Source organism: Lutra lutra, chromosome 3 (genome assembly GCF_902655055.1).
Source record: "Lutra lutra chromosome 3, mLutLut1.2, whole genome shotgun sequence".
Lineage (NCBI taxonomy): Eukaryota > Metazoa > Chordata > Mammalia > Carnivora > Mustelidae > Lutra > Lutra lutra.
In genome coordinates, this window is record NC_062280.1 from 51,004,966 (window position 1) to 51,031,582 (window position 26,617).

The 26,617-nt window shown below is 38.1% G+C and overlaps 1 protein-coding gene across 2 annotated transcripts in view; it reads right to left on the reverse strand.

Moving 5' to 3' along the window:
• Nucleotides 1-26,470, reverse strand: part of STAM2 (signal transducing adaptor molecule 2) — a 52,325-nt gene extending 25,855 nt beyond the window's left edge. For both annotated transcript variants that reach the window (XM_047721717.1, XM_047721716.1), the window contains exons 1-7: nt 26,302-26,470; nt 9,459-9,543; nt 7,070-7,145; nt 6,857-6,955; nt 5,757-5,903; nt 3,323-3,392; nt 2,543-2,729 (exon numbers count right to left, since the gene is read on the reverse strand). In XM_047721717.1, coding sequence (XP_047577673.1) covers nt 2,543-2,729; nt 3,323-3,392; nt 5,757-5,903; nt 6,857-6,955; nt 7,070-7,145; nt 9,459-9,543; nt 26,302-26,341 — 704 coding nt within the window. In that variant the 5' untranslated portion in view covers nt 26,342-26,470. The remainder of the gene's footprint in view (nt 1-2,542; nt 2,730-3,322; nt 3,393-5,756; nt 5,904-6,856; nt 6,956-7,069; nt 7,146-9,458; nt 9,544-26,301) is intronic.
• Nucleotides 26,471-26,617: the final 147 nt, after the last annotated feature.

Below are 26,617 nucleotides of genomic sequence, written 5' to 3' on the forward strand. Positions count from 1 at the left end.
ACCATTTAATGTTAGGATCCCAGTTTGCATTTGTGCTTAGAAATCTTGCCAGTGATAATCCACCACCCAGAATGACAACATTTAACCTATAGGTGTTAATAAACGTGTCTATAGCAACTTTCAGATTGGGGTATTCTATCATTAAAATGCCAGCAATCAACCTACATATTCTAGTATATTCATGTTGAATTCTCTTAGAAGTTATAAAGAAAAAGGTTCTCTTTTGCAGTGCTAAGTCTCAACTGAAAATAATTTTGTAAGAGTCTAAGTTGTTCAATGACTTTGAGCTTCAACATGTGTGAAAAGACACATGCAGCCCAGCAACATAACCCTTCCCTCACCGCAAGCCTACAGACTGCAGTTTAAGAGTGTAACGCCACGTGAACATCCAGTGATGTGAAGGGATACGGCCTGTATGAAAGACTCACAACAGGCACAAAAGAAAAAGAGAACTGAGTTATCACAGCACAGGGTAGTACAGGGCTGCTGAAGATAAGTGATAAAGCACCTGTGTCATTACTCAGGACTCTACCTTGTAAGCAGCAATTTATTTTTTAAAGACTTATTTATTTCAAAGAGACAGAGTGCATGCGTGAGAGGGAACAAGCATGCACATGAGTGGGAGGGACAGAGGGAGAGGAAGAGAGAATCTGAAGCAGACTCCGACGGAGCAGAGCCTGACTTGGGGCTGGACCTCATGACCCTGAGATCACAACCTGAGCTGAAATCAAGAATCAGATGCTCAACCAACTGCACCACCCAGGTGCCCCAAACAGCAATTTATTTTAGAATATTTTCTCATTAAATAAAACACTCAAAATTTGAATCTTAGAGCAAAAACTACTCGTAGTTTAGTCTCTATTTATTTTACAAATTTAATTTCTAGTTGTATAGTAGTACCTGAAGTATAAATCTAAGTTCTTTTGCAAATATTCCAACTAAAACACATACGCTAAGAAGCCTGACCTTTCAGACTGTGTTCAGAGCCCACACTATTTCTGCACCTTAATATTTATTTACTTTCATTCAGGGATCATGTGTTCCACTCCAAATGATTATTTAAAAAGAAAAAAAAAACATTTAAAGAAGAAAAGTGATTACTTTCTTGACTCCTAGGAGACCTTCTTTTTCCTATTCTTGATTTCTTGCAAAATTTTTCCTATTCTGTCAAAACCAACGTTCACCTAAAATGAACCCTCTGGTTAAGCCTTCTTTCCCAGATGCTTGTACCTGGTACAAAGCTGGTCTCTTCTGGACCCCAACATTACCTCTTTAATGGCATTTGCAATCTGCATTTCATACAAGTATCTATAGAGATTTTAACTCCCTTTAGTCTAGATTTTATAAGACAGAACTGTGTCCTCATTCAATTTTTATATAAATAGAGCCTATTACATAACATATTCTCAATAACTATTTACTGTGGGAAAGTAAAACCATTTTGTATATCTACTCATTTAAAAATGCCCTAGACTAATATATCCTTATTAAGTTATTTATAACAGACATCAAATGCATCTGCAATCTCTGTTCACAGCAACAGGCTGTTAGGTATCACCCTTGCTAAATTTCAGCAACTTCTTTTAAAAGCAAAGTAAAAAACAGAATTAGGCCCAATAAAGACAGATCTATCCTTTTTTTAAAAGTTGAAGTGTAGGGGCACCTGGGTGGCTCAGTGGGTTAAAGCCTCTGCCTTCCGCTCAGGTCATGACCCAGGGTTCTGGGATCGAGCCCCACATCAGGCTCTCTGCTCAGCAAGGAGCCTGCTTCCTCCTCTCTCTCTGCCTGCCTCTCTGCCTACTTGCGATCTCTATGTCAAACAAATAAATAAAATATTAAAAAAAAATAAATAAATGTTGAAGTGTAGCTGACATACAATATTATATTAGCTTCAGATATAAAACAGATCTATTCTTTAAACGATAGAGAATTGTGAGGGAGAGTATAGTAGCGTTAAGAATTTGGGAAGAACTGAGAATAGCTTTTGGTTGCTTTTATCAGATAATATAGCTGGGGCACCTGGGTGGCTCAGTCAGGTTAAGCATCCAGCTCTTGGTTTCAGCTCATGTCATGATCCCGGGGTTGTGAACTCAAGCCCGGCATCAGGGTTTGAGCTGGGCATGGAGTTTGCTTGAGATTCTCACATGCTCTCCTCCCTTTGCCCCTCCTCTCTCTCCCGCTCTTAAGAAGGAAAAAAAAAAAAAAAGTAATATGGGTGTATTTCTTCCTAAAGTTGTTTTCTTTCCCAGTAATTTTGATATACACAACTCCCAATGTAAAGGGATTCAGATGAATGAATATTTAAGCTTCACAACTATGATAAGCAACAATATTATTTAATACATCTTTTATCTAAGATATAAAACAATAAAGAACGCATATTACCTAGTCTAACTTCTATTTTAGAAAAAAAAATTAAGGTATGAAAAGACTCTATTATGATTTAGATACACCAAAGTCAAAAACCTGAATATATAGGATTCTAAAGAATATTATACTTAATAACTTCAAAATATTCCAGAAATAAAGATATAAAACTTACCTGTCATCCAAAACAATAATAATTTCACCATGTTTAAAGGTGAGTTCATTGTCCTCAACGGCTTCAAAATCATATAAAGCTCTCACTTTCCTTACGACTTTATTATTTAACTGAATTTCTGCAGAGGGATATAAGGATTTTGTTTCTGCATGCTGCTGCTTCTGCTCTTGCAATGATAATTCAATAGCTAATTTGAAAAAATGAAATGTAAAAAACAAGAGAGCCAGAATTAATTCTGATTTTTTAAAGTTTAAAAAGAAATGTTTAATAATGTAATACTTAATAAGAATAAATGAAGTTAATATTTTATTTCTCCAATTAAATTCTACATAGTTAACTTTCTTGGAATGTGGGAGGACAGGGCAGAAAATCATGACATTTTTTAAAATAAAGTTTTTGCTCATTCCATATTATCACAGTCTGTCATATACAGCAGCTATTATTTTTATAGCAAACAGATTGTGACATTATAATATGGGTAGCTTTCCATATAGGACAAGCCGTGAACATATTTCTGTGCTTGACTCATAACTTTGGCATTAAAGAAAAGGTGAAATGAAATCTCTCCAAAGGTAGGACATTAAATACATATTACTGACAGGGATTATGAATTAAATCAATCTTTTATCACACTGATTGTTTTCCTTGCTTTTCAGAGCCTACTAAATTTGAGGTAAAATACTAAAAGTATACCCAGCTTGATTATAATTTTTATTTAAATAAATTGTTCTAGCAAGGATGTTCTAAGCAACACTAAATTATACGTGCTTGAGCATTTACCTCTTGCTATTTCTTCATCTTCTCTGCTTTTGTTCGATGATGCACCATTCCGGGTGGCAGCTGAGGCAGTCTGTAATGTATGAGTAAAATGAACACAGCCGCCGTTCCAAAGAAAACACAAGCTCTATAATTACTCGCACATGCTAATTTTTAAAAAACTGACGAGTTTCTTTTAAAAGTGAAGTTCTTTGTAAAAATTTTAAGTAGCAGTTTTCAAATACTAAAATAAAACATCGGAGTTCTCAAGAAAACACTATAAACTCACAAAAGGCATGGACTGGCTTACACTTTGCCTCCATCTTAACATCTAACACAGAACATGTCATAGAGAAAGTACTTAAATATGAATCTCTCCTGACTGTACTTCCCTGATCTCAACTGCCCAAGGTCTCTTATTCAGGGAGGGGCATCAAGCTCCACGAGAAGCAGCAGCAAGAAGCCATGATAATTTTTTTTTTTTTAATTTATTTGACAGAGATCACAGGTAGGCAGAGAGGCAGGCAGAGAGAGAGGAAGGAAAGCAGGCTCCTTGTTGAGCAGAGAGCCCAATGTGGGGCTCGATCCCAGGACTCTGGGATCATGACCTGAGCCGAAAGCAGAGGCTTTAACCCACTGAGCCACCCAGGGGCCCCAAGAAGCCATGATAATTACTGAAGAGAGACGGTGGACAGAGATAACAGTTGCAGTTCTAGGAATACATGTTAAGCTGTTATTTAATACTCATTGTACTTGAACCATGGTGCTTCTCTGGGCACAGCAGAGGACTTAGGAAGGTCACGCTTAAATTTAAAGGCACAGAAGAGGGGCACCTGGGTGGCTCAGCTGGTTAAGTGTCTGTCTTCCATTCAGGTCACGATCCCAGACTCCTGGGATGGAGCCCTGCGTTGGGCTCCCTGCTCAGTGGGAAGTCTGCTTTTCCATCTCCCCCAGCTCCTGTGTGCGCGCTCTCTCTCTCAAATAGATAAAATCTTTAAAAATAACTAACTAACTAAATAAATAAAGGCATGGAAGACAGAGATGTCCAGGATTCTGAACCATCAACCAGTTCTTTAGACATAGGTTTTTGACATGCAGAAGACAGAGCAGAAAAATGCTTCCTTTCATAACATGTAAGATTTTTGTCCCCAAATGCCCCCTTGAATCCTTAGTTCTGGTCAACTCTAAAGATTCTGTTCAGTCACAGTCTAAATTAAAATAAAATATACAGTTCTCCTCCTCTTAGTTTCTTTCCCTAGCCCATATCCTAATATTAAGTGGAAGGCAAGAGGCACTACAGCAAACTCAAGACAGTGTTCTTCTCTCATACTTAAATAGCCTACTCTGTGACTCATTATCCCTACCTACACCCCTGTCCTACTAAAGCTTTTCCCTATCTCCTAAAATAAATTTCAAGTCTTATAGTTCCACTCATCTGTATGCGAACTGTTCACTCCAGGCAAATTTACTCTTCAACAAACAGGTCTTGAGCTTTCTCAATTCCATGAATTTGTCCACATCATTCCTTCCCTGATAGGACCTCTTCCCTACTATCTACTGAAATGCATTCCAGTCTAAAAATTCTACCTCTTTACCATCCCAGGCTGTATTAACCTCTCTCTTCTCGCATCTAGTCTTTGTTACCCCTCCCTCATCTGTATGTGTCACTTACAATTTATTTTTCACATGTATATAGCTACCTTCCAAATTTACTATAAATTTCTTAAACATAAAGGCTCCCTCATACATCTATGCCTTTTGCATGACTCTAGACTTAGAGCAGCATTAAACAGATTATTTATGGCTGATTCAATTCTTTTTTTTTTTTTAAGATTTTATTTATTTATTTGACAGAGATCACAAGTAGGCAGAGAGGCAGGCAGAGAGAGAGAGAGAGGAGGAAGCAGGCTCCCTGCAGAGCAGAGAGCCCGATGCGGGGCTCGATCCCAGGACCCTGGGATCATGACCTGAGCCGAAGGCAGAGGCTTTAACCCACTGAGCCACCCAGGTGCCCCTGGCTGATTCAATTCTTAAAGTTCTGATATATAGAAGACACATTCACTCAAAAATTAGAACACCTACTAAATGTAAGGCACTATCTCAGATAGGCACCTGGAGAGTAGAGGTGGGAAAGGATGATTAAGACAGACCTTGCCTAGCTTTTTTTTTTTTTTTTTTTAATAAAGATTTTATTTATTTATTTGTCATAGAGAGAGAAGCGAGAGTGAGCACAGGCAGACAGAGTGGCAGGCAGAGGCAGAGGGAGAAGCAGGCTCCCTGCCAAGCAAGGAGCCCGATGTGGGACTCGATCCCAGGACGCTGGGATCATGACCTGAGCCGAAGGCAGCTGCTTAACCAACTGAGCCACCCAGGCGTCCCGACCTTGCCTAGCTTTTATATAAAATATATACCTTCAAAATAGTGTAAGGTCAATCATGGATCTAAATGAATCTCTTACCTGAGAACCTGCTGGAGGAAAAGTAATTCCTTCTTCTTTCATAGATTTAATAGTTGCAGATATTAGACTAAACTGAGGATCCTTCTGAAATTCTTCTGACCACTCTACCATCAAAGACTTCAGTTTTTCACATACCTTAGGATGAGCCTTTTAAAGGCAATGCAAAGAAAAGAAATACAACCGTGGTTAAGGTAATGGTTAAAAGTAAGTACTTGAATTATTTAACAGATTATTGCCACTAAAATTCTCTTTAATTATATAAACATCAACTAAAGTTCAGCAATCCCTAGCCTAGATGAGTGCTTCATAAATACCTATTTTCATTTTAAGATAGAGTTGTTTCTTATAAAATTACCCTTTTAAACATCAATTTCTAATTTTCACTACAATGATGATCTTTTATACTCAGAAGTTATTTCTTCTATTTTTAAAAAATATGCTCAATATTAGATTAAGTTTTTTTGTATCAATTAAACTAAAATTTCTGGATTTTTGCCACTAATAGCAAGAGAAGCTTCAGAGTTTCTGTCCCAAAGAAATCAGCACCAGAAACTTTATTGTGAAGACCTCCCCGCAACCCAGCTCTAAAATAAAGGTCCTCTTTCCTTGCCATCTTTAGTGTGAATCAGTATAGGTTAGTAGTTGGTTTGGACTCTGAAGTTCAAGAAATCTGGATCTGAACTTTAGCTGTGCCATTTGCTAGCTGCATGACCTGGGATAAGTTACTGAACTTATCTCTAAGCCTCAGCTTCTGCATTTATAAATCAGGAATGGTAAGAGAATCTAACCTCTAAGGATTATTAAGAGCATTAAACAAGATGGTATATGTAAAATTTCAAAAGCAGTGACTGCTTACTAACTCTAAATAAAGATGAGCTATTATCACTGGTATATATGCTTTGCAAAGGAAAACAGTTTTTGGTGCTACGAATGAAAATACCAAATTTTAGAACAGGAAATTTATTTCATTTCAAACTTAGCTAAAAGTGATTTCATTCATAATACAACTTCATTAATGCTATATATAGTTAAAATGATTAAAATCACAGACAGTATATGTACTTTTAATGACTTAAATTTCTTCTCTTTTTAAAATTTACCTTATTTTTTATCACAGCACGTACTTCTGTTGCAAAATCACGGGAACATACTTCTAAATGAAATATCTTTCCACAGTTTGCCACACAAGCCCCAAGAAGCTATTAATTAAAATAAAAATCAATATACAAATGTTGAGATATTATCTTACTTAACTTACTAAAATAAATACACATTTAAAATTTGGGTCAAATAATAACATGACTTTTACTTACAGTTAATGCCTGCAGAGCAACATGAGGAACCTTATGATTTACTCTCTTCATTATGGCCTTTAAGCAATCTTTTGCTCTAAGGGAAAAAAAATGAAGAATATTAAGTATTTATTCAGAATTTCAACTTAAACACTAAAAATATAAGGCATTCTATTACCAAATAACTTTAAACTTAAGAACAAAATCCTGCAAACTTCACTTCATTAAAGGAATACATCTGTAAAATGATTCCACATATTTTGTTCATAGAACTATGGAACTCTTTAAAAAAAAAAAAAGGAGGTGCTTGTTGCAAAGGCTGTATATTCCAAAATCAAGAGCCAAATAATTTCCCTTAAAAGAGAACACAGGGAGGGCGCCTGGGTGGCTCAGTGGGTTAAAGCCTCTGCCCTCAGCTCAGGTCATGATCCCGGGGTCCTGGGATTGAGACCCACATCGGGCTCTCTGCTTCGTGGGGAGCCTGCTTCCCCCCTCTCTCTGCCTGCTTCTCTGCCTACTTGTGATCTCTGTCTGTCAAATAAATAAATAAAATCTTTTAAAAAAAGAGAGAGAGAGAACACAGGCAGCAACCTCTTTGACCTCAGAGGCAGCAACTTCTTGATAGACACATTGGTGGAGGCAAGGGAAACAAAGGCAAAAATGAACAATTGGGGACCTCATCAAGATAAAAAGCTTTTGCAGAACAAGGAAACGGTCAACAAAACTAAAAGGCAGCCTACCAAATGGGAGAAGATATTTCCAAATGTCTTAACAGATAAAGGGCTAATACCCAAAATCTATAAAGAACTTATTAAACTCAATACCCAAAAAACAAAAAAATCCAGAAATGGGCAGAAGACATGAACAAACATTACTCCAAAGACATACAAATGGCCAACAGACACATGAAAAAATGTTCAACATCACTCGGCATGAGGGAAAGACAAATCAAAACCACAATAAGATACCACCTTACAATAGTCAGAATCGCTAAAATTAACAAATCAGGAAACAAAAGATGTTGGCAAGGATATAGAAAAAGGGGAACTCTCTTACACGGTTGGTGGGAATGCAAACTGATGCAGCCACTCTGGAAAACAGTATAGACGTTCCTCAAAAAGCTGAAAGTAGAGCTATTCTGTGACTCAGCAATTGCACTACTGGGTATCTACCCCAAAGACAGAAATGTAGTGATCCAAAGAGACACCTGCGCTCTAATATTTATAGTAGCAATGTCCACAATGGCCAAACTATGGAAAGAACCCAGATGTCCATCAACAGATGAATGGATAAAGAAGATGTGGTGTATATATTTATAACAGAATACTACTCAGCCACCAAAAAATGAAAATTTTTTCATTTGCAATGACGTGATGGAACTAGAGGGTAGTAAGCTAAGTGAAATAAATCAATCAGAGAAAGACAATTACCATATGATCTCACTCATATGTGGAATTTAAGAAACAAAATAGAAGATCATAGGAGAAGAGAGGAAATAATAAAACAAGGCAAAATCAGACAGAGATATAAAGCATAAGAGACTCTTAATCATAGGAAACAAAAGGGTTGCTGGAGGGGAAGGGGATGAAGGATGCGGTAACTGGGTGATGGACACTGAGGAGGGCTCATGATTAATGAGCACTGAGTATTATGTAAGACAGATGAATCACTGACCTCTACCTCTGAAACTAATTAGTAATACATTATATGTTAATTAGTTGAATCTAAATAAAAATTTTTTAAGAGTCAAATAATTTCCAAAATATCAACACAAAAAACTATGTCATATAAATTATCTTCTCGTTTCTTCAAGACAGGTTTAGTGTTCACAGATAGTAAATTCTTATCTTAAAAACATAACCCGCAAAATATATAGTCTTCAAAGGTGTAGTATAAACATGTATGAAGGTACCTTCAGAAGTTGTAACATTAAATGCTTTTACCAGTCTTCTAAAGTATAATCAGTTCAGCTTAATTGCTGCATTCTCCCTCAAAAGCACCCTTTTTTATGTTCACTTTTTCATAATGATGTTATTATATTTACCTACCATTATTGAAGGGCTTCTCCAGTCTATTATGTACTACATTATTATATTTATATATTTCATTATTAAAAGGCTCCCATACATGTCTAAGTCACAGGGGAATTCCCTAAATAACTAGTCTATTCATTGTTAACATATGTCCACACCTCATCAAAGCTTTAGATATCTCAGGTTTTCAGCTGAACTCTTTTCCCCTTGTTCTTTCAGGATAAGGCTTGTCCCATAAATCTGGCCACCAGGATCTCTTAACTTTTGTCCCCCAAAAGTAATAGTAAAATTTCATTTTCCTTTCAAAGTTACACCAGAAAAAGAGACACAGGTTATTAAGCTCCTAGGCATGTGCTGGGCATTGCTGGGAATCTTACCCATTAGGAGTGCTTCCAACTTTGTCACATATGTCCATGATAAGACTCCAATCTTCTGTAGTGTTGTATTCATTTGTGGCTTTTTCTATAAAATATCAGCATACACAAAAATTAAGACATGTTGTATTTAACAGTAAAATACCAAGAAAGGCACAGTAGTTAAGAAGCCCTTTTCTTTTGCCAAATACAAAAGAACCATTGAAGAACTTCAGAAGACAGAGTACTTTTACTACTTTCAACTTTAAATTGTAGAACTATTATTATATGAATTAAATATTCTAAGGTACACCAATAAAACGTGTTCTAAATAGTTAAATAACACTAAATAAATTACAAATCATCCCTAATCCTATCAAATTCTAGTTTGGAATAAAGCCTTAATAATGTATCATCACTGGAACGCCTGGGTGGCTCAGTCAATTAAGTGTCTGACTCTTGATACCAGCTCAGGTCCTGATCTTGGGGCTGTGAGTTTAACCCCATGTTGAACTTAAAAAATAAATAAATAAATAAAATAAAAAATAAAATAAAATAAAAATATATTGTCGTATAAGGAAATATGGATTAGACTGTTCACAAAAGCATTGCTTTTGAAGGCAAAAAAGGAAAATGGATTAATAAAATACAGTAAATTCATATAGTGTAATGTGAAAGGAGTTATACAGAACTAAATGTACAAAAATATATAAATCGCAAAATACAGTGATTTGGCTTATACTGAATTTAAAAAGCTAATAGGAGAATACAAAACAATCACATAAACTTGCTAAATAGCTTTACTGATATAATTCACATCCCAATACAATTCACCCATTTAAAGTGTACAATTTCATTTTTTTTAGCATATTCACAGACTTGTACAACTACCACCATTATCTAATTCTAGAACATTTCATCACCCTAAAAAGAAATCCATACCCACTGGCAGTTACAGCCCAATGTCCCCCCATAACCCTTTCCCTAGACAACCATGAATCTGCTTTCCATTTCTATAAATTTGCCTAATCTGGACTTCTCATATAGAGAGAATCATAGAATATATGGCTTTTTGTGACTAGCTTCTTTTATCTAGCAGAATGTTTTCAAGTTCATCCACGTTGACTCATGTATCAGTACTTCAGTTAATTTTATTGCTGAACAATATTATCGTAGATACACCTCATTTTATTTATCCATTCACCAGCTGAACATTTGGTCGTTGTTTGGTTTTATTTCGTTTTTTAACTTTTTGGCTAATATGAATAATCCAATGCTGCTATGAACATTTGTGTACAAGTTTTATATGGTACACACTTCTTTCTTTGGTATATATCTAACTAAGAAAAGTGCTGAGATGTGTGGTAATTCTATGCTTAATTTTTTTAGGAACTGGCAAACAGTTTTCTAAAGCAGCTGTTCCATTTTACATTCTCACTCTGTATTAATGTATCATATTAAGTTTGAAAATACTCAAAAATACCCAATATTCATGACACTTTTATAGGTGGTAGAAATATTAATATATGCATAATAATGGAAAACATCAAACTGGAGGTAGAATGGAGGTATACAGGGACTTACTTGTATTTATAAAGTTTTGTTTTATTACGTTGGGCATGGAATATCTAGAGATTACTTTATTCTCAGCATGTTTTTGTGGTATGAAATATTTCCTAACTGAAATAAAAACTAAAAAGTAAATTTTTTAAAAAGCATGATGAGACTATAGTGACTGAATTATGTCGCATTTTTCCTCTCCTTTTTTTTTTTTTTAAAGATTTTATTTATTTGTCAGAGAGAGAGAACAAGCACAAGCAAGGGGCGTGGCAGGCAGAGGGAGAAGCAGGCTCCCCGCCTGCTGAGCAGGGAGTGCAATGCAGGACTCAATTCCACACCTCTGGCATCATGACCTGGGCTGACAGCAGACACTTAACTGACTGAGCCACCCAGATGTCCCTACTCTACGAACTTTTATAAAATTCTGAAGTCAAGAAATACTTTTTTTTTATCACTTTAGAAACACTGTTTAATCTTTTCCCTTTTTAATAAATTCATAATTTCAAATATGGCCAAATCTGAGTATTATATTCATATAGGCCTATCACACTGAGAAGCAGGAAGGATGGTAGAAATTTAGAGCTATTCCTTTTTTAAAAGCAAGGAATAATAAAAGAAGCCACAAAATAAAAAGGCTTAGCAAACTAAACTTTGCAAGTAGGAAAGAGAAATACAAAATCCAGTTAACCTCAGTTAAATGCTAGAACTCACTTCTAAAAATCATGCAAATTGCTTCAAACTATTAGTGAATGGAAAGCAATTATTGTGACATATGTGTTGAAATGACAAGCCAGAGATTTTAGAAAAGTAATATATTTTTGCCTACCATAAGTTCTAGACTCAAGCACCATGCTATGAGGTGGAAACATCTACGCAGGTCCAGCTTTTTCTCTTATACAAAGATGCCCAATTCTTCTACACGGAAGTCCAGACTATGCTATATATTTTACAGGTTTAAAATACTTAACTAGGGGCGCCTGGCTGGCTCAGTGGGTTAAAGCCGCTGCCTTCTGCTCAGGTCATGATCTCAGGGTCCTGGGATCGAGACCCGCATCGGGCTCTCTGCTCAGTGGGGAGCCTGCTTCCCTCTCTCTCTGCCTGCCTCTGCCTGCTTGTGATCTCTGTCAAAATAAATAAATAAAATCTTTAAAAAAAAATAAAAAAAAATAAAATACTTAACTATATCTTAATTACACATCTAATAAATTAATTGAATTCCAAAGTACCAACAAAAAAACCCCACTCCTAATTCTACCAACTTCTTTTGAAACTATAATGCTTATCTTTCTAGACTTTTTTTTTTTAAAGATTTTATTTATTTCTTTGACAGAGACAGATCAGAAGTAGGCAGAGAGGAAGGCAGAGAGAGGAGGAAGCAGGCTCCCTGCTGAGCAGAGATCCCGATGCGGGACTTGATCCCAGGACCCCGAGATCATGACCTGAGCTGAAGGCAGAGGCTTTAACCCACTGAGCCACCCAGGCGCCCCTCTAGACCTTTTTCTACACGTATATGGAAAACTACTAAAAATACACATAAAACCAAATAAAACAGAATCATATATGAGGTACCTCCGAAGAGAGCACCCAAAAGCTGCTAATTCCTTCTCTGCCAAAGTTATGAACAAATTGAGAAAACAAATAAAATATGACTGCTCTTACTAATAGAAGCTGTAGGTGTACTAGACAAATGGGCTTGCTGACAGTGAACTTCCGAGGTGGGCATGCTTCAGCACTAGACAGGGGCTGACCTCTCCCTGCATAGGTAAGCCTCTGAGTAGCTTACAAGATAGAGGAGGAGATGAAAATCACTCAAATGCTGTGGAAAGACTAGCTAGCTCCTACATGTCAATGAAGCGCATCCGTAGGGCTAAATGCTCTCAAATTTACCAATCATGTAAGTCATTACATCAAAAATGAAGTGATTTAAAGGTGCCAGAGCAGACTCAGGGTAACACTAACAGAATTTCTTTCTCAAGAAAGAGAAATTTCTCTACCTCTACTCAGAGGTAGAGAAAAATTTCCCCCAATACTTGTCATCATCCTAGATGTATCACTTGCTAACCTGCATTTCCACTTACATAAACATCTATGTTCATAAATATACACCTATACCAATACTTTTTAATAACTGCCTGCTGTACCATTATATAGAGAGTAGCCACAAAGTACCTCTACAAGATAGTGTGAAGTTATCAATACACCGTGATTTTAAATCCCTCAGCCTCTCTGTTATACTCACTGGAATTATACATATTGATGCCCCCACAGAATAAACGTAACATAATTAAAAGAGGTCAGGATTTCATGCAGAGGCCCTTCTGCAGATGTTGCATAGCATAAATACTTTGTCTACTGAATGTCTCTGTCCTACCTTTCTCTCCTCAATGCCCAGAATGAACATAAGCTCCATGAAGGCAGGAATTTTTTGTTTTGTTTTACTATTTGTTTTTGTTTTACTATTTGTTTTACTATTATTTCTTTTTTTTTTAAAAGATTTTATTTATTTATTTGACAGAGAGAGATCACAAGTAGACGGAGAGGCAGGCAGAGAGAGAGAGAGAGAGGGAAGCAGGCTTCTTGCTGAGCAGAGAGCCCGATGTGGGACTCGATCCCAGGACCCTGAGATCATGACCTGAGCCGAAGGCAGCGGCTTAACCCACTGAGCAACCCAGGCGCCCCTACTATTATTTCTTGTGCATAGACCAGTATCTGGACCACACAGGTACTCAGCAAACAGTGCTTCGATGAATAAATGAATGATGGTTACTCCTCCATATCCTATTACCCTGGGCACAACGATGCCCCATGTAGTCCCACTAAAGTCTGTACAAAGTTTTGGACCAGCAAGAGCTTCTGGACCAACAAGTTTACTAAGCAAACACCCAAACGGGCTGCACAGGATCCAACTTCACTAGCAACATCATGTGGCAACAAAAGGCAATAGCACTAGAGGGCTTTATGAGGTTCCAGTTCCCTGCTTGCTTCCTGAAGAGGAATGACGATACCTTTGGGACTCTCAACCAAGAGACAGACGTTGTCAGTCAGGGAGGGAATGTCTCAAGAGGGAAGCAAAGGGCTTCTTGTGCTGTGATATATAGGTAACTTTGATCTAGAGTCTGAAGAGCAATCCCATGTATTACATATGACTTGCCAACTTTAGGCTCATCTTTTCTTTGCTTTAAAGTTCTTCCTGTTTTTGATAAGGTTTTGTTTTTGCTGTACAGATCTATCATCCTTTCTATAGTCTCATCTGGTACAGTATTCAGAACTACCTGAAGATTAAATATTCACCTATATTATCTTTTGCATATGTATTATTTCTCTTTTATAGGTAAATCTTTAGTCTCTCTGGAATTTCATTTGGCATATGGAATGAAGTAGGGACAGAAAAATATTTTTACTAATTATTTGTCAGTAGTTCCAATTTTAAAAATTTATCATTTCCTCTCTGATCTCAGAACCCAGCATCATCATTTACCAAATTTTGTCAGAACACCATATGCATGAGTACAAAGAGTTGAGTCTGATTTTATACCATCTAATAACCTATTACTGATAAAACTGAACTTTTAATGACTATTTTTTCAATTTCAGCCTGTGATACAATTAAATGTGAAAGCTATTTAATACATATCAAAAAGGCTTCCAGCAATTTGAAAAACATCTAAACGATATTTTTTGCTTGATTTAATTTTTATAGAAAATGGAAAAATCCTGATTTGAATGCTCTATCCAGCATAGTTTATGCCTACAAATACAGGATTTGCAATTACTCTTTTAAAAAAGTGTAAAATCTGAAGACTTTATAATGGCCTGCCAAAAAGGATTTCATTTTTCAAGCGAACTAAGTAACAGTTAAATTATGTACTTAGGAGTATTTTAAACTCCTGGAAAAAATTTTAAATATTATAATTAAGGAATCATTCTTGTACAGCATTGTCGCTCTGCCCAGTGTTGGGGCCATACCTCACATTATGCTGTGTCAAATGCATAGAGGAGGGGAGAGTTCTAAAAGCCCTCCTGGGGCCTAAATGCTTAATTTACAGGGTTTGGTGGGTGTAAGTCATAATGTTTCATCACCAGGTTTTGATTACTACATATAAAGAGACTCAATACACTGAAATATTTCACAAAGATTCTAACAATATCATATTCAGTCTATCAATACCTATAAAGCACAAAAAGGCGCCCCCTCTACACAGCGGATTATGTTCAGCATACAACTTCAAAAAGAATTCAAGTCTACCCATAAAACTTTTAATGAAATAGGCTCTACCAGTAATTTTTAAAAGTTAATTATATAAAAGAAAAATGCTTATAAGAAATCTATAATTCTCCTCCTACTTTGGAAATAAAGTCATGACTGATCTGCTTCCAACCACAGCAGAGTATCTGCAACCAGATTTGTTATTCTACCAAAACCAAGTACAAAACAGGCCACAATATATGAGGCAACTGTGCTCAGGAAATGAATAACAGGTAGTGCAGGTCTGAGATCTTTGAGGGAAGGGAAATATGAAGGCCCCATGATGGCCCAAGCTTTTGCTTGGGAACACTTTCCTGTCTCAACACAAGGGGAGCTAGCCCAAGCAGAGCAGCTGGGATAAAAAGACCATATTTCTGAGCACCAAAGTTCTGGGATTTGACATGGGTCCTTGGTCAAGGGCTAGGCAGGCTACTTGAGTCTCTATGAAATCTAGCAGAGATCACCTACGATGGGGCTGAAAGGTTTGGCAGTGCAGGAAGTCTTTGGAGTTCCTGCTTATTATGGACTGAACAGTTATATCCCCACAAAATTCAGATATTCAAGACTCAACCTACAGTGTTGTTATATCTGGAGACTGAGCCTTTATCTAAAGGTTAAAAGATATCATAGGGATGGAACCCTGATTCAAGAGGATTAGTATCCTAATAGGAAGAGACAACATGGAGCTCACTATATCTCACCATCTCTCCATGCAAGCACAAAGAAGAGGTTATGTGAGCACACGGTGAAAAGGCAGCCATCTGCAACCCAAGGAAAGAGACATTTCATCAGACACCAACCCTGCTGGCACCTTGCTCCTGGACTTCCAGTCTCCACAACCATAAGAAGAAAAATTTGTTGTTGAATTCACCTAGTTCAAGGTTTTTTGTTACAGAAGCCCAAGTGAACTAATACTCCACCCAACTAGAGTAGAGAGAACATTTCGGGCATTGAACTAAAACACAAAAAGTGAGTAAGGGTCCCTGTAATTTAGTTCAAGATCAAAATAGGCCTGCTTCACAAAGAAAACCAAACCTAACGAAAACCTAAAAGATCCTCCCATAACAAAATTACCTAACAGAGGGGCACCTGGGTGGCTCAGTGGGTTAAAGCCCCTGCCTTTGGCTTAGGTCATGATCCCAGGGTCCTGGGAGTGAGCCCCACATCAGGCTCTCTGCTTGGCAGGGAGCCTGCTTTCCTTCCTCTCTCTCTGCCTACCTCTCTGCCTACTTGTAATCTCTGTCTGTCAAATAAATAAATAAAATCTTTTAAAAAAAAATTACCTGACAGAACAAAATTTAACACTCTTTAAACAAAGACAACATAATCTAGCCTCCTTAAAAAGAATTATATGAACGGCATAATATGAAAAATCACCAGTAAAATATAAGTAATTGATAGAAAACAGCAAACTTCAAATATAAGAATTAGCACACACACACAAAAAAGGTACTTTATAGCAGGTATTACCAGGAACTTAAAGCAAAAGACTGTCATAATAAATAAATAGATGGTGAGTACTCAGCAGAGAAAAGGGAACTATAAAATTACAATTTCTAGAACTAAAAAGTCAGATTATCAACTAAAAAATTCACTAGATGGGCTTAAAAACAGACTGGAGACTGGAGAAACAGTGAATGTAAAGAAAAATCAATAGCAGTTCTCAAATTTGAAGAACAAAAAAATTTTAACTGGACAGTCTCAGTATAATACTAACTTTTTAAACTTGCTATGTAACAAATTACTTCAAGTTAGTAGTTTAAAACACCATCCATTATTACCTCATAGTCCTATAGTTAAAATCCAGGTATTCTCGGCTGGGTTCTATGCTCAGAGTACTGTAAGACTTCTTATTGGGGGTTTGGTGTTACTTAACTAAAACATGATAACTAAATGCACACAAATTGGAACTATACAAAGAGAGGACTATCTGTACATTAAAGCAGAGTTTAAATCCTTCCTCAAATGTGCATGAACTATCAAAACCTGGAAATAATCTAGGACAATATACACAGTATATTCTCTAAATACAATGTTTTTGGGGTGCCTGGGTGGCTCAGAGGGTTAAGTCTCTGCCTTCAGCTTAGGTCATGGTGTCAGAGTCCTGGGATTGAGCCCCGCATCAGGCTTTCTGCTCAGCGGGGAGCCTGCTTCCCCCTCTCTCTCTGCCTGCCTATCTGCCTACTTGTGATCTCTCTCTGTCAAATAAATAAATAAATAATCTCTAAAAAAATACATACATACATACATACATACAATGTTTTGTTTTGTTTTGTTTTTAATTAGACCAAGTATAATACCCAACCACATGGAAATTTACAGTCGGGACATATAAATAATTAAGATTATAACAGAGGGCAATATACAAATTTGTTGTAATTAGCATACAACATATAAGTATCTTTTAAAATTTTTTCAAAGATTTCATTTATTTATTTGTAAGAGAGAAAGAGAGCACACATGTACACCCAAGCAGGGGAAGCAGCAGACAGAGGGAGAAACAGGCTCCCCACTGAACAAGCAGCCCCATGTGGGATTCAATCCCAGCACCCCGAGATCATGACCTGAGCCAAAGGCAGACGCTTAAATAAATGAGCCACCCAGGTGTCCCAACATATTAACATCTTGAGATATGACTAAAGCAATGCTTAGATCTTAGAGGAAAAATTGTCTTTTATATATTAATAAGAAAAACACCAATTATTTTTATACCTTAAATTATAGTAGGAGTAGAGGAGAAAACCGGAAAAAAATTTTTTTCAATAGCAGAAATAAACTAGAAAATGGAAAGTAAGTAAATAGAATTCATTTTTGGTATCTAACAAGAAACCACAGCTGACAGCTTTTACTAAAGATATAAAAATGTTCTTTCTTTGGACCAATTCATTATGAACTAAATAATTATTGAAAATGTAGGTGAGCCAAATTTTTCTAGTTTATAAATAAGTCATACTTGTTTAATGATTAAAATGATGATATATACTGGTGCGCCTAGGTGCCTCAGTGGGTTAAAGCCTCTGCCTTTGGCTTGGGTCATGATCCCAGGCTCCTGGGATCGGCCCGCATCGCATCGGGCTCTCTGCTTGGCAGGGAGCCTGCTTGCCTTCCTCTCTCTCTGCCTACCTCTCTGCCTACTTGTGATCCCTGTCTGTCAAATAAATAAATAAAATCTTTTAAAAATAAATAAATAAATAAATAAATAAAAATAATGATATACTTGTTATTAAGTTTCTAGACCACACAACTTTTGTGTAAATTTGACTAAAATATTTATATTCAAAAATTCAACCCAATAGATAATAAATATTTCACCTCTTTCTCTGACTTAATAACAACCAAACTTCTAGCATTCTAGGATATCTGGGTTTAACGTACATTTTCTCATTTACTCCTCCCTCCTCATTTAATGTTTTGGTTTGTTTGGGTATATTTCATTGATGCGAATCTTCAGTTTACTCTGGGGAAAGCAGTAATGCAAATTCTACCTTAAAATACACTGTTCATTATCTTCTTTGTTTCATACTGTTCATTATCTTCTAAAATGAAAATCAACTTACAGCTCTGAGTACTGAATGGTAGGTAATAATTTAATTAAGAACAACAGTAAGTAATAGCTTCAAACATTTTATATATGCCAAACCACTTACACTTCAATCAACTGAAGTAAGGATTCTCCATTTTAGAGATGAGGAAACAGACACAGAAAAGTAACTAGCATAAGGACATACAACTAATAAACACGGACTTCAATGTGGGACATCTGATTCAGGGTTTCCTCCCTAGTTTGAGTATTAAACAAACTGCTGCTTGAGTGCAATTTTTGTTCAAAACTGCTTAAGTAACTCTTCCCAACAAGTTAGTTTTCAGTTTCCCTATGTACGAATATTTTACACATACTGAATAGGACAAATGTAAATTCAAGTCCTATCTAAAAGAAAAGGATCATCTAGTATCATCTAATCTACCTCCACATCATCTAAAAATATAATCTATTTAAGAGCTTCTTGATCTGGTAGAATACAGAAGAGTGACAGACCCTCTTTTTTTTTTTTTTTAAAGATTTTATTTATTTATTTGACAGAGAGAAATCACAAGTAAGCAGAGAGGCAGGCAGAGAGAGAGGAGGAAGTAGGCTCCCTGCTGAGCAGAAAGCCCGATGTGGGGCTCAAACCCAGGACCTGGGATCATGACCTGAGCCGAAGGCAGCGGCTTAACCCACTGAGCCACCCAGGTGCCCCAGCTCAGGTTGTGATCCCGGAGACCTGGGATCGAGTCCCGCATCAGGCTCCCAGCTCCACAGGGAGTCTGCTTCTCCCTCTGACCTTCTCGCCTCTAATTCTCTCTCTCACTATCTCTCTCAAATAAATAAAAAAAAAAAAAAAAAAAAAAAAACAACTTTGTAAAAGACAAAGTGAAAAGCCAAAAGGAGGGGAGAAGGAGTAGTTTAGATCTGGGGAGGCAAGGTAACCAAGGAAAGAAAAAAATGATGGTTAGAATTATAAGTTGTCAAGTCACTGGAGTTTGATGTTCTATACTACATACTATAAACAAGGTCTACTCTTTTAACACTCAGAATACCTGTAAGGTTCTTTCATTTAAACCAAAAAAAAGCAGCATAGAGACACATCCACCCAAGAACACAGCTACAGTATTATCTTGCATATTTAATCCTCTTGCCCTCTTGCCTTATTTTCAAACTATAATCTTTTTTTTTTTTAAGATTTTATTTATTTATTTGACAGACAGAGATCACAAGCAGGCAGAAAGGCAGGCAGAGAGAGAGAGAGAGGAGGAAGCAGGCTCGCTGCTGAGCAGAGAGCCCGACGCGGGGCTCGATCCCAGGACCCCGAGATCATGACCTGAGCTGAAGGCAGAGGCTTTAACCCACTGAGCCACCCAGGCGCCCCCAAACTATAATCTAAGTAAGCTTAGAACTAATTATTATTAAAAGGAATAAAAATATCTACTTTTAATTATCAACATCATCAGTTCACAGGAAACAAAAATATAAATTACAATGCCTTTATCTTAAATGCTAAAAGAGCATAAAAGAGATTCCCTTTTATGATTATACCACTCTGATCCATAAACTTGTATGAAAGAACAAAGTCTAAAAACAGCTAAGACTATGAAAATGAAGAAAAACAAAACAGGGGAACTTGTCCAAGGCCACTGATATTTAAATGTGGTATTGCTGGCAGACTAGACAGAGAACAGTGTAGAAGGACTGAAAGCACAGACACAGGCTTCATATAAGGAATATACTGTATGAAAGTGTCCCGAAATCATCGGGAAAGGACAGACAATTCAGTAGGTAGTAATTAGACAATAAATTATTGTCTACTACAGCTGATTATCCAATCAAATTCCTCCTCAAACCTTGCACAAATATCAAGTCCAGGTGGATTAAAGACCTAACTGTAAAAATCAAAATGAAAAATCTTTCAGAAAAAAATATGACAAGATCCTTATAACTTCAGGATAGAGAAGCCTTTCTTAAAATGAGAAAAATGAAATCAAGAAAGACAGTATCAATGAATTAAAACTTAAATTTTGTTGGGACGCCCGGGTGGCTTACTTGTTCAAGCGTCTGCCTTCAGCTCAGGTCATGGTCTCTCAATCCTGGAACTGAGCGCCACTTGCTCAGCAGGGAGTCAGCTTCTTCCTCTCCCTCTGTGCCTCCCCTCCCGCACCCCTGCATGAGCCTGTGTATTGCACACTCCTGCGCTCACTCTCTCAAATGAATATTTTTAAAATTCTTAAATTTCTTTATAAAAAACAACTGAGATACATACCTGCAATTCACACAACCAACAGATTAGTAGAGAATGTACAAGGAACTCTAAAATTCAGTAAAACAAAATAATCCAATGGAGTAATAAGTAAAAGTAACAAGCAGGTAACTTACAGAAAAAGAATACAAAATAACCAAGAAATGAGTAAAAAGATGCTCAACTTGACTAGCAATGAAGCTGAAATGAAAACTGCCCTATTTCACACTCATCGACTTGGCATAGATTTAAAAATATGACACCCAGTGTTCATAAGGATGGTGAACAAGAAAGAACTTTACTGCCACTGCTGGTGGGGGTAAAATCTCCCACAAGCACTTGGAAAGGCAGTTCTGCACTAATAATTTGCAAGTTTGCACTACCTATACTTTTTTTTTAAATTTTTTTCTTAAGGTTTATTTATTTATTTATTTGACAGACAAGAGATCACAAGCAGGCAGAGAGACAGGCAGAGAGAGAGGAGGAAGCAGGCTCCCCGCTGAGCAAGGAGCCCAATGTGGGGCTCAATCCCAGGACGCTGGGATCATGACCTGAGCCGAAGGCAGAGGCTTTAACCCACAGGCGCCCCTGCACTACCTATACTTTAAGTAAGGAATTTTACTTCAAGATATAACTCCTAGGGAATCTCTCACTCATGTAAACAAGAAAACCTGGGTAAGAAGTTTCACACACTGTTGTCTATGGCAAAAACCTTGAAAAAAACTTCATGTCCATCGATAAGAGAATTAACAAATAATGTGGTGTATTAATATGGTGGAATACCACACAACTGTTAAAAATTAATGAACTAGAGCTACAAATATCAACAGAAATAATTCACAAAAATGCTGAATGACAAGATACAAATGACAAAGAATGACAATATTTTTTATGAAGTTTAAAAACATGCAAAAAAATACATATAGTGTATTTGTGTATGTGTTATTTGTATTATAATGGAGAATGTTTAACACTGAGAAAGAATAGGATTAGGAATAAAACAGGAAAAGAATAGCTGCTAAATGTTCCAAAGAATTTCAACTCTATCTTGAATGTTTTCTTAAAAAAAAAAAAAAAGTGTGGCAATATCAGGCTTGACAGAGTTGGCTAATAGGAAAAGGACTTTATATCATATCCTGTACTTTATGTTAAAATACATCAATTAAAATGTTAAGAATGTGAAGACTTAAGGTTATAAACAAAATACAGAAAGAAATTAACTATTAAAGTGATCACTCTCATCCATAACCAAAAAATTCAACTAATTTTTTGCAAAATTTATAGCAACCTCACTGTGTTCAAGAATTGTCTTAAGAGGGGAGCCTGGGTGGCTCAGTGGGTTAAAGCCTCTGCTTTCGGCTCAGGTCATGATCCCAGGGTCCTGGGATGGAGCCCCACGTCCGGCTCTGCTCAGCAGGGAACATGCTTCCCTGCTCTCTTTGCCTGCCTCTCTGCCTACTTGTGATCTTGGTCTGTCAAATAAATAAAGAAAATCTTAAAAAAAAAAAAATGCCTTTCGGGACACCTGGGTAGCTCAGTTGGTTAAGCATTCAACTCTTGATTTCAGCTCGGGTCATGATCTCAGGTAGTGAGACTGAGCCCCCAAGCTGAGCTCCGCACTGGGTGTGGAGACTGCTTCGGGTTCTCTCTCTCTCCCTCCCCCTCTACCCCTCCACCTCCTCTCTCACAAACTCAAATAAATCTTTTCTTTTTTAAGAAGTCTCCTTTCAAGATAAAACTTCACACTTCAATCCACTGTGTCATTAAGTGTTTTATAGAGGTAGAATTTGAGCTCAGCTTTGTGGGGCATAAGTTAGTATATCTATAAGGAAGGCAATACTAAGGTTGTTGAAAAAAGAAAAAGGATATCAGTAAATAGAAAATGGCACAAAGGCAGAAAATACCCCCCCCCCCCCGGCAAAAAAGGTTGTCTGGCTTGAGTAGAGAGAAAAAAGATGTGCAAGTCACAACTGAGCTAGAGTTGGGGAGAGAAAAACCAAGTCGTGACCTGGGAAGCAATGTAATGACACTGGAAAAACTGGCATAAAATATAAGAAAATGACATCTTCCTTTTTAATATTATCTTCTCAGTCTTCCTACTGTAGCTCTGTCCCTCATATTTCACCTTCCCTTGAAATCTCTCAGAATGGCTGTCCCAACCAAGCTCCACCTCAAGAACCCTATACAACCACTTTAAGATGTGGAGGTAGGGGAGGATGGTGAGAGGTATGTGGATATGTTTTGTTTTATTTTTTTTAAGATTTTATTTATTTATTTGACAGAGAGAAATCACAAGTAGGCAGAGAAGCAGGCAGGGGCGGGGTGGGATGGGGGGAAGCAGGCTCCTGGCTGAGCAGAAAGCCTGATGCGGGACTCTATCCCAGGATGCTGAGATCATGACCTGAGCCGAAGGCAGGTGCTTTAACCCACTGAGCCACCCAGGTGCCCCAAGTATTCACATTTTATTTTATTTTATTTTTTAAGACTTTATTTATTTATTTGACAGAGATCACAAGTAGGCAGAGAGGCAGGCGGGGGGTTAGGGGAAGCAGGCTCCCCGCTGAGCAGAGAGCCTGATTCGGGGCTGGATCCCAGGATCCTGGGATCATGACCTGAGCCGGAGACAGCGTCTTTAACCCACTAAGCCACCCAGGTGCCCTGATATGTTTTATTTTTTTGCTTGACACAGCTTCAAAGGAATTTTACTGAACAAAACAAAAATCCAGATTTGAAGAAATCAAATAAAATACTTGAGCTCACATTGCCATAGCTAACATACCCTTCAGGGTTTGTAGGATCTGACTCCAAGAAAAAAACAGGAATCTGTTGGAGATCCTTACTTCCTAGGCTTTGGCTTGCTTCCATTTGACAAGTCATATACCATCAACAACTTAGGAATGCCTCTGTAGACATCTTGACCCACTACAGCTTTTTCTCAAAGTCTGAGGGAAGAATTTCTTCCCAACATGAATGATGTCAAGACAAGAATGCTCGACCTCCAGTGAAACTGCACCTACAAAAGGAACGCTCATCTTTAAAAACCCTTAATTATAAAATGACCATATACATATAGTTAGAGGTGGTTACTTCCTGCAGGCAGAATTACTGTCAAGAAAGGAGAGGGAGAGGGCGCCTGGGTGGCTCAGTGGGTTAAGCCTCTGCCTTCGGCTCAGGTCATGATCTCAGGGTCCTGGGATCGAGTCCCGCATCAGGCTCTCTGCTCAGCAGGGAGCCTGCTTCCCTCTCTCTCTCTCTGCCTGCCTCTCCATCTACTTGTGATCTCTCTGTCAAATAAATAAATAAAATCTTTAAAAAAAAAAAAAAAAAAAAAGAAAGGAGAGGGAGAGAGAGATAGGATAATGTTAACATCTTTACAAAGAAAGCATGTGCCTCAAAGTCCTTGTTGTCTTTTCAGGGAAGATGATTTTTAAAGAGAAAGAATGTAAGACATCTTGTGTATTTCCAGCAATATATTTATTACATTATATTACATTATCATTTTACATACGTATGTATCCTCCATTAGACTGAGAGTTCCTCGAGGGCAAGAATTCAGTCTATTAAATTTTTGTATCCCCAGAAATTAACACAATACAGATACACACACTAATCATTCAATGATGTTTTTTGAATGAAAAGTGAACAGAAGAATGACCAGAAAAAACCCCAATGGTAATAAAAATCAGACTGAAACAAAAAGTGAAAAGGCAATGACACTGCAAAGGAACATATTCTAGACATCTCAACGTTAAATAACAACTTGCTTATATTACTTAACTATTTCAAATTAAAAGGAAATTTCTGTTCTGAAAAACGTTAACATATAACTTTTCTTCTGTGATATGGATTTAAGGGCAATTTAAACTCCATATAATTTCATTCCACTTTTTCTATTAATCCCATTCACGTGTCTATTTTTTTAAAAAGATATTTATTTATTTATTTGAAAGAGAAAGCAAGTGAGCAGTGGGGAGGGACAGAGGGAGTGGAAGAAGCAGACTTTCCACTGAGTGGGGAGCTGGATGCTGGGCTGGAACCCAGGACCCAGAAATCATGACCTGAGCTGATGGCCCATCTGACTGAGTCACTCAGGTGCCACCCATTCACATGTCTAAAAGAAGTTATTAGTGGGGGGCACCTGGATGGCTCAGTTGGTTGAGCATCTGACTTTTGATTTCAGCTCAAGTCATGATCTCAGAGTCATGATCTCAGAGTCATGAGATCAAGGCTGTGTTGGGCACAGAGCCTACCTGAGATAGTCTCTCTCTCTTCCCCACCTCCCCTCAAGGAAAAGAAGAAAAAGTAGTAGATGTTGTTACTGGTGGGCCTCAATCAAACTCGCTCTTTTATCCTCAAACTGTCTTTTGGATAGTGACTTCAATCACACTTGAACTAACAAGTACTTGAAGCTGTGACTGGTGGCATTGCCAATGAAATAATCCATACACGGCAGCGTTTTCTGTTTGAACAGTAGTGCCTCCTTTCCTACCGTAATATTAAACTGTGATCCACTACGCCATACAGGGACTTTAGGAATCACTCAGGGGAAGGTCAGTTTATTTTACTGTTCTTCTAGTGCCCAAAGTAAGTTTTCATATCCTATCATCTTTTCTCTCATTCCACAGTCACTAAAAACATCATCGCTCTTACAACTCCAACAAATAAAACAGCAGTTCTAAACTGTTTTGAGATCCCACGGCTTTTTCATACCCTAAGACAGAACATCTCGGAGCACTTGCGCCATCCAGGGATAGAGAGTAACACTTCACACCATTGTGAATAAATCCTGAAACTGTGCTAACTAATAGAGCTTGGACGCGTTTGTATAGGAGCGAGGTGAAAGAGGGTTTTCCTATTGAATGGAGGCAAGTCGGGGTCTCTTGTGTTGGGCTGCCTCAGACAGGAGGGTCTTTCCACCGCTGCATCATCCACAAGTTGGGGCGGGGGGGGGGCGGTGATGAACCAACTGTAGACGGAGCAGAAGTTTGTATCATCAACTCCGCGATTGCTTACTTGGTCCAGTCCCCGGCGAGCCACAGGCTCTTCCCTATTCCTACGCTCGGCGAGGGGAACAATCTTCTATCCGGGACTCCGACCTCAGGTGTGCAAGAGGCACTCTCCAGGCCGCTAGTGACGCGTCAAGGTATCCCCCTGAAAACTCCGGGCGGCGTGGCAGCGGCGCCGCCCCCTTCTCTCCCTTAGCTCGGCTTTCCAGTCCTCGGAGTCGCCGCCGCCCACTTTCTAGCACAACAAACAGCGGCAGCGGTCCGAGCCCGTGCCCAGCACTTACCCACGTCCTGCTCGAAGGGGTTAGCGGTGAACAGAGGCATCTTGCCGTCTCCGAGCCCTAATCGCTGCGGTCTGGCTGTAACTCGGCCGCCGTTCCAGGTTGGGTGACCCGCGGCCGGCGCTTCCTAGACGGCTCCGCTCCGACCGCGTCTTCGCACTTCCGCCACAGCACCTGCCCGGCTCCCGCCTGACCGGCCACTCCAGGTCCGCACTCCACGCCGCGTTCCGGCCTAATTCTCTTTCCCGGACGAGCTCCGCCGGCGTGCGGATCCTCTCAGCGCTCCTGTCGCCGCCGCCTCCCGGGAAAAGGCAGCAGC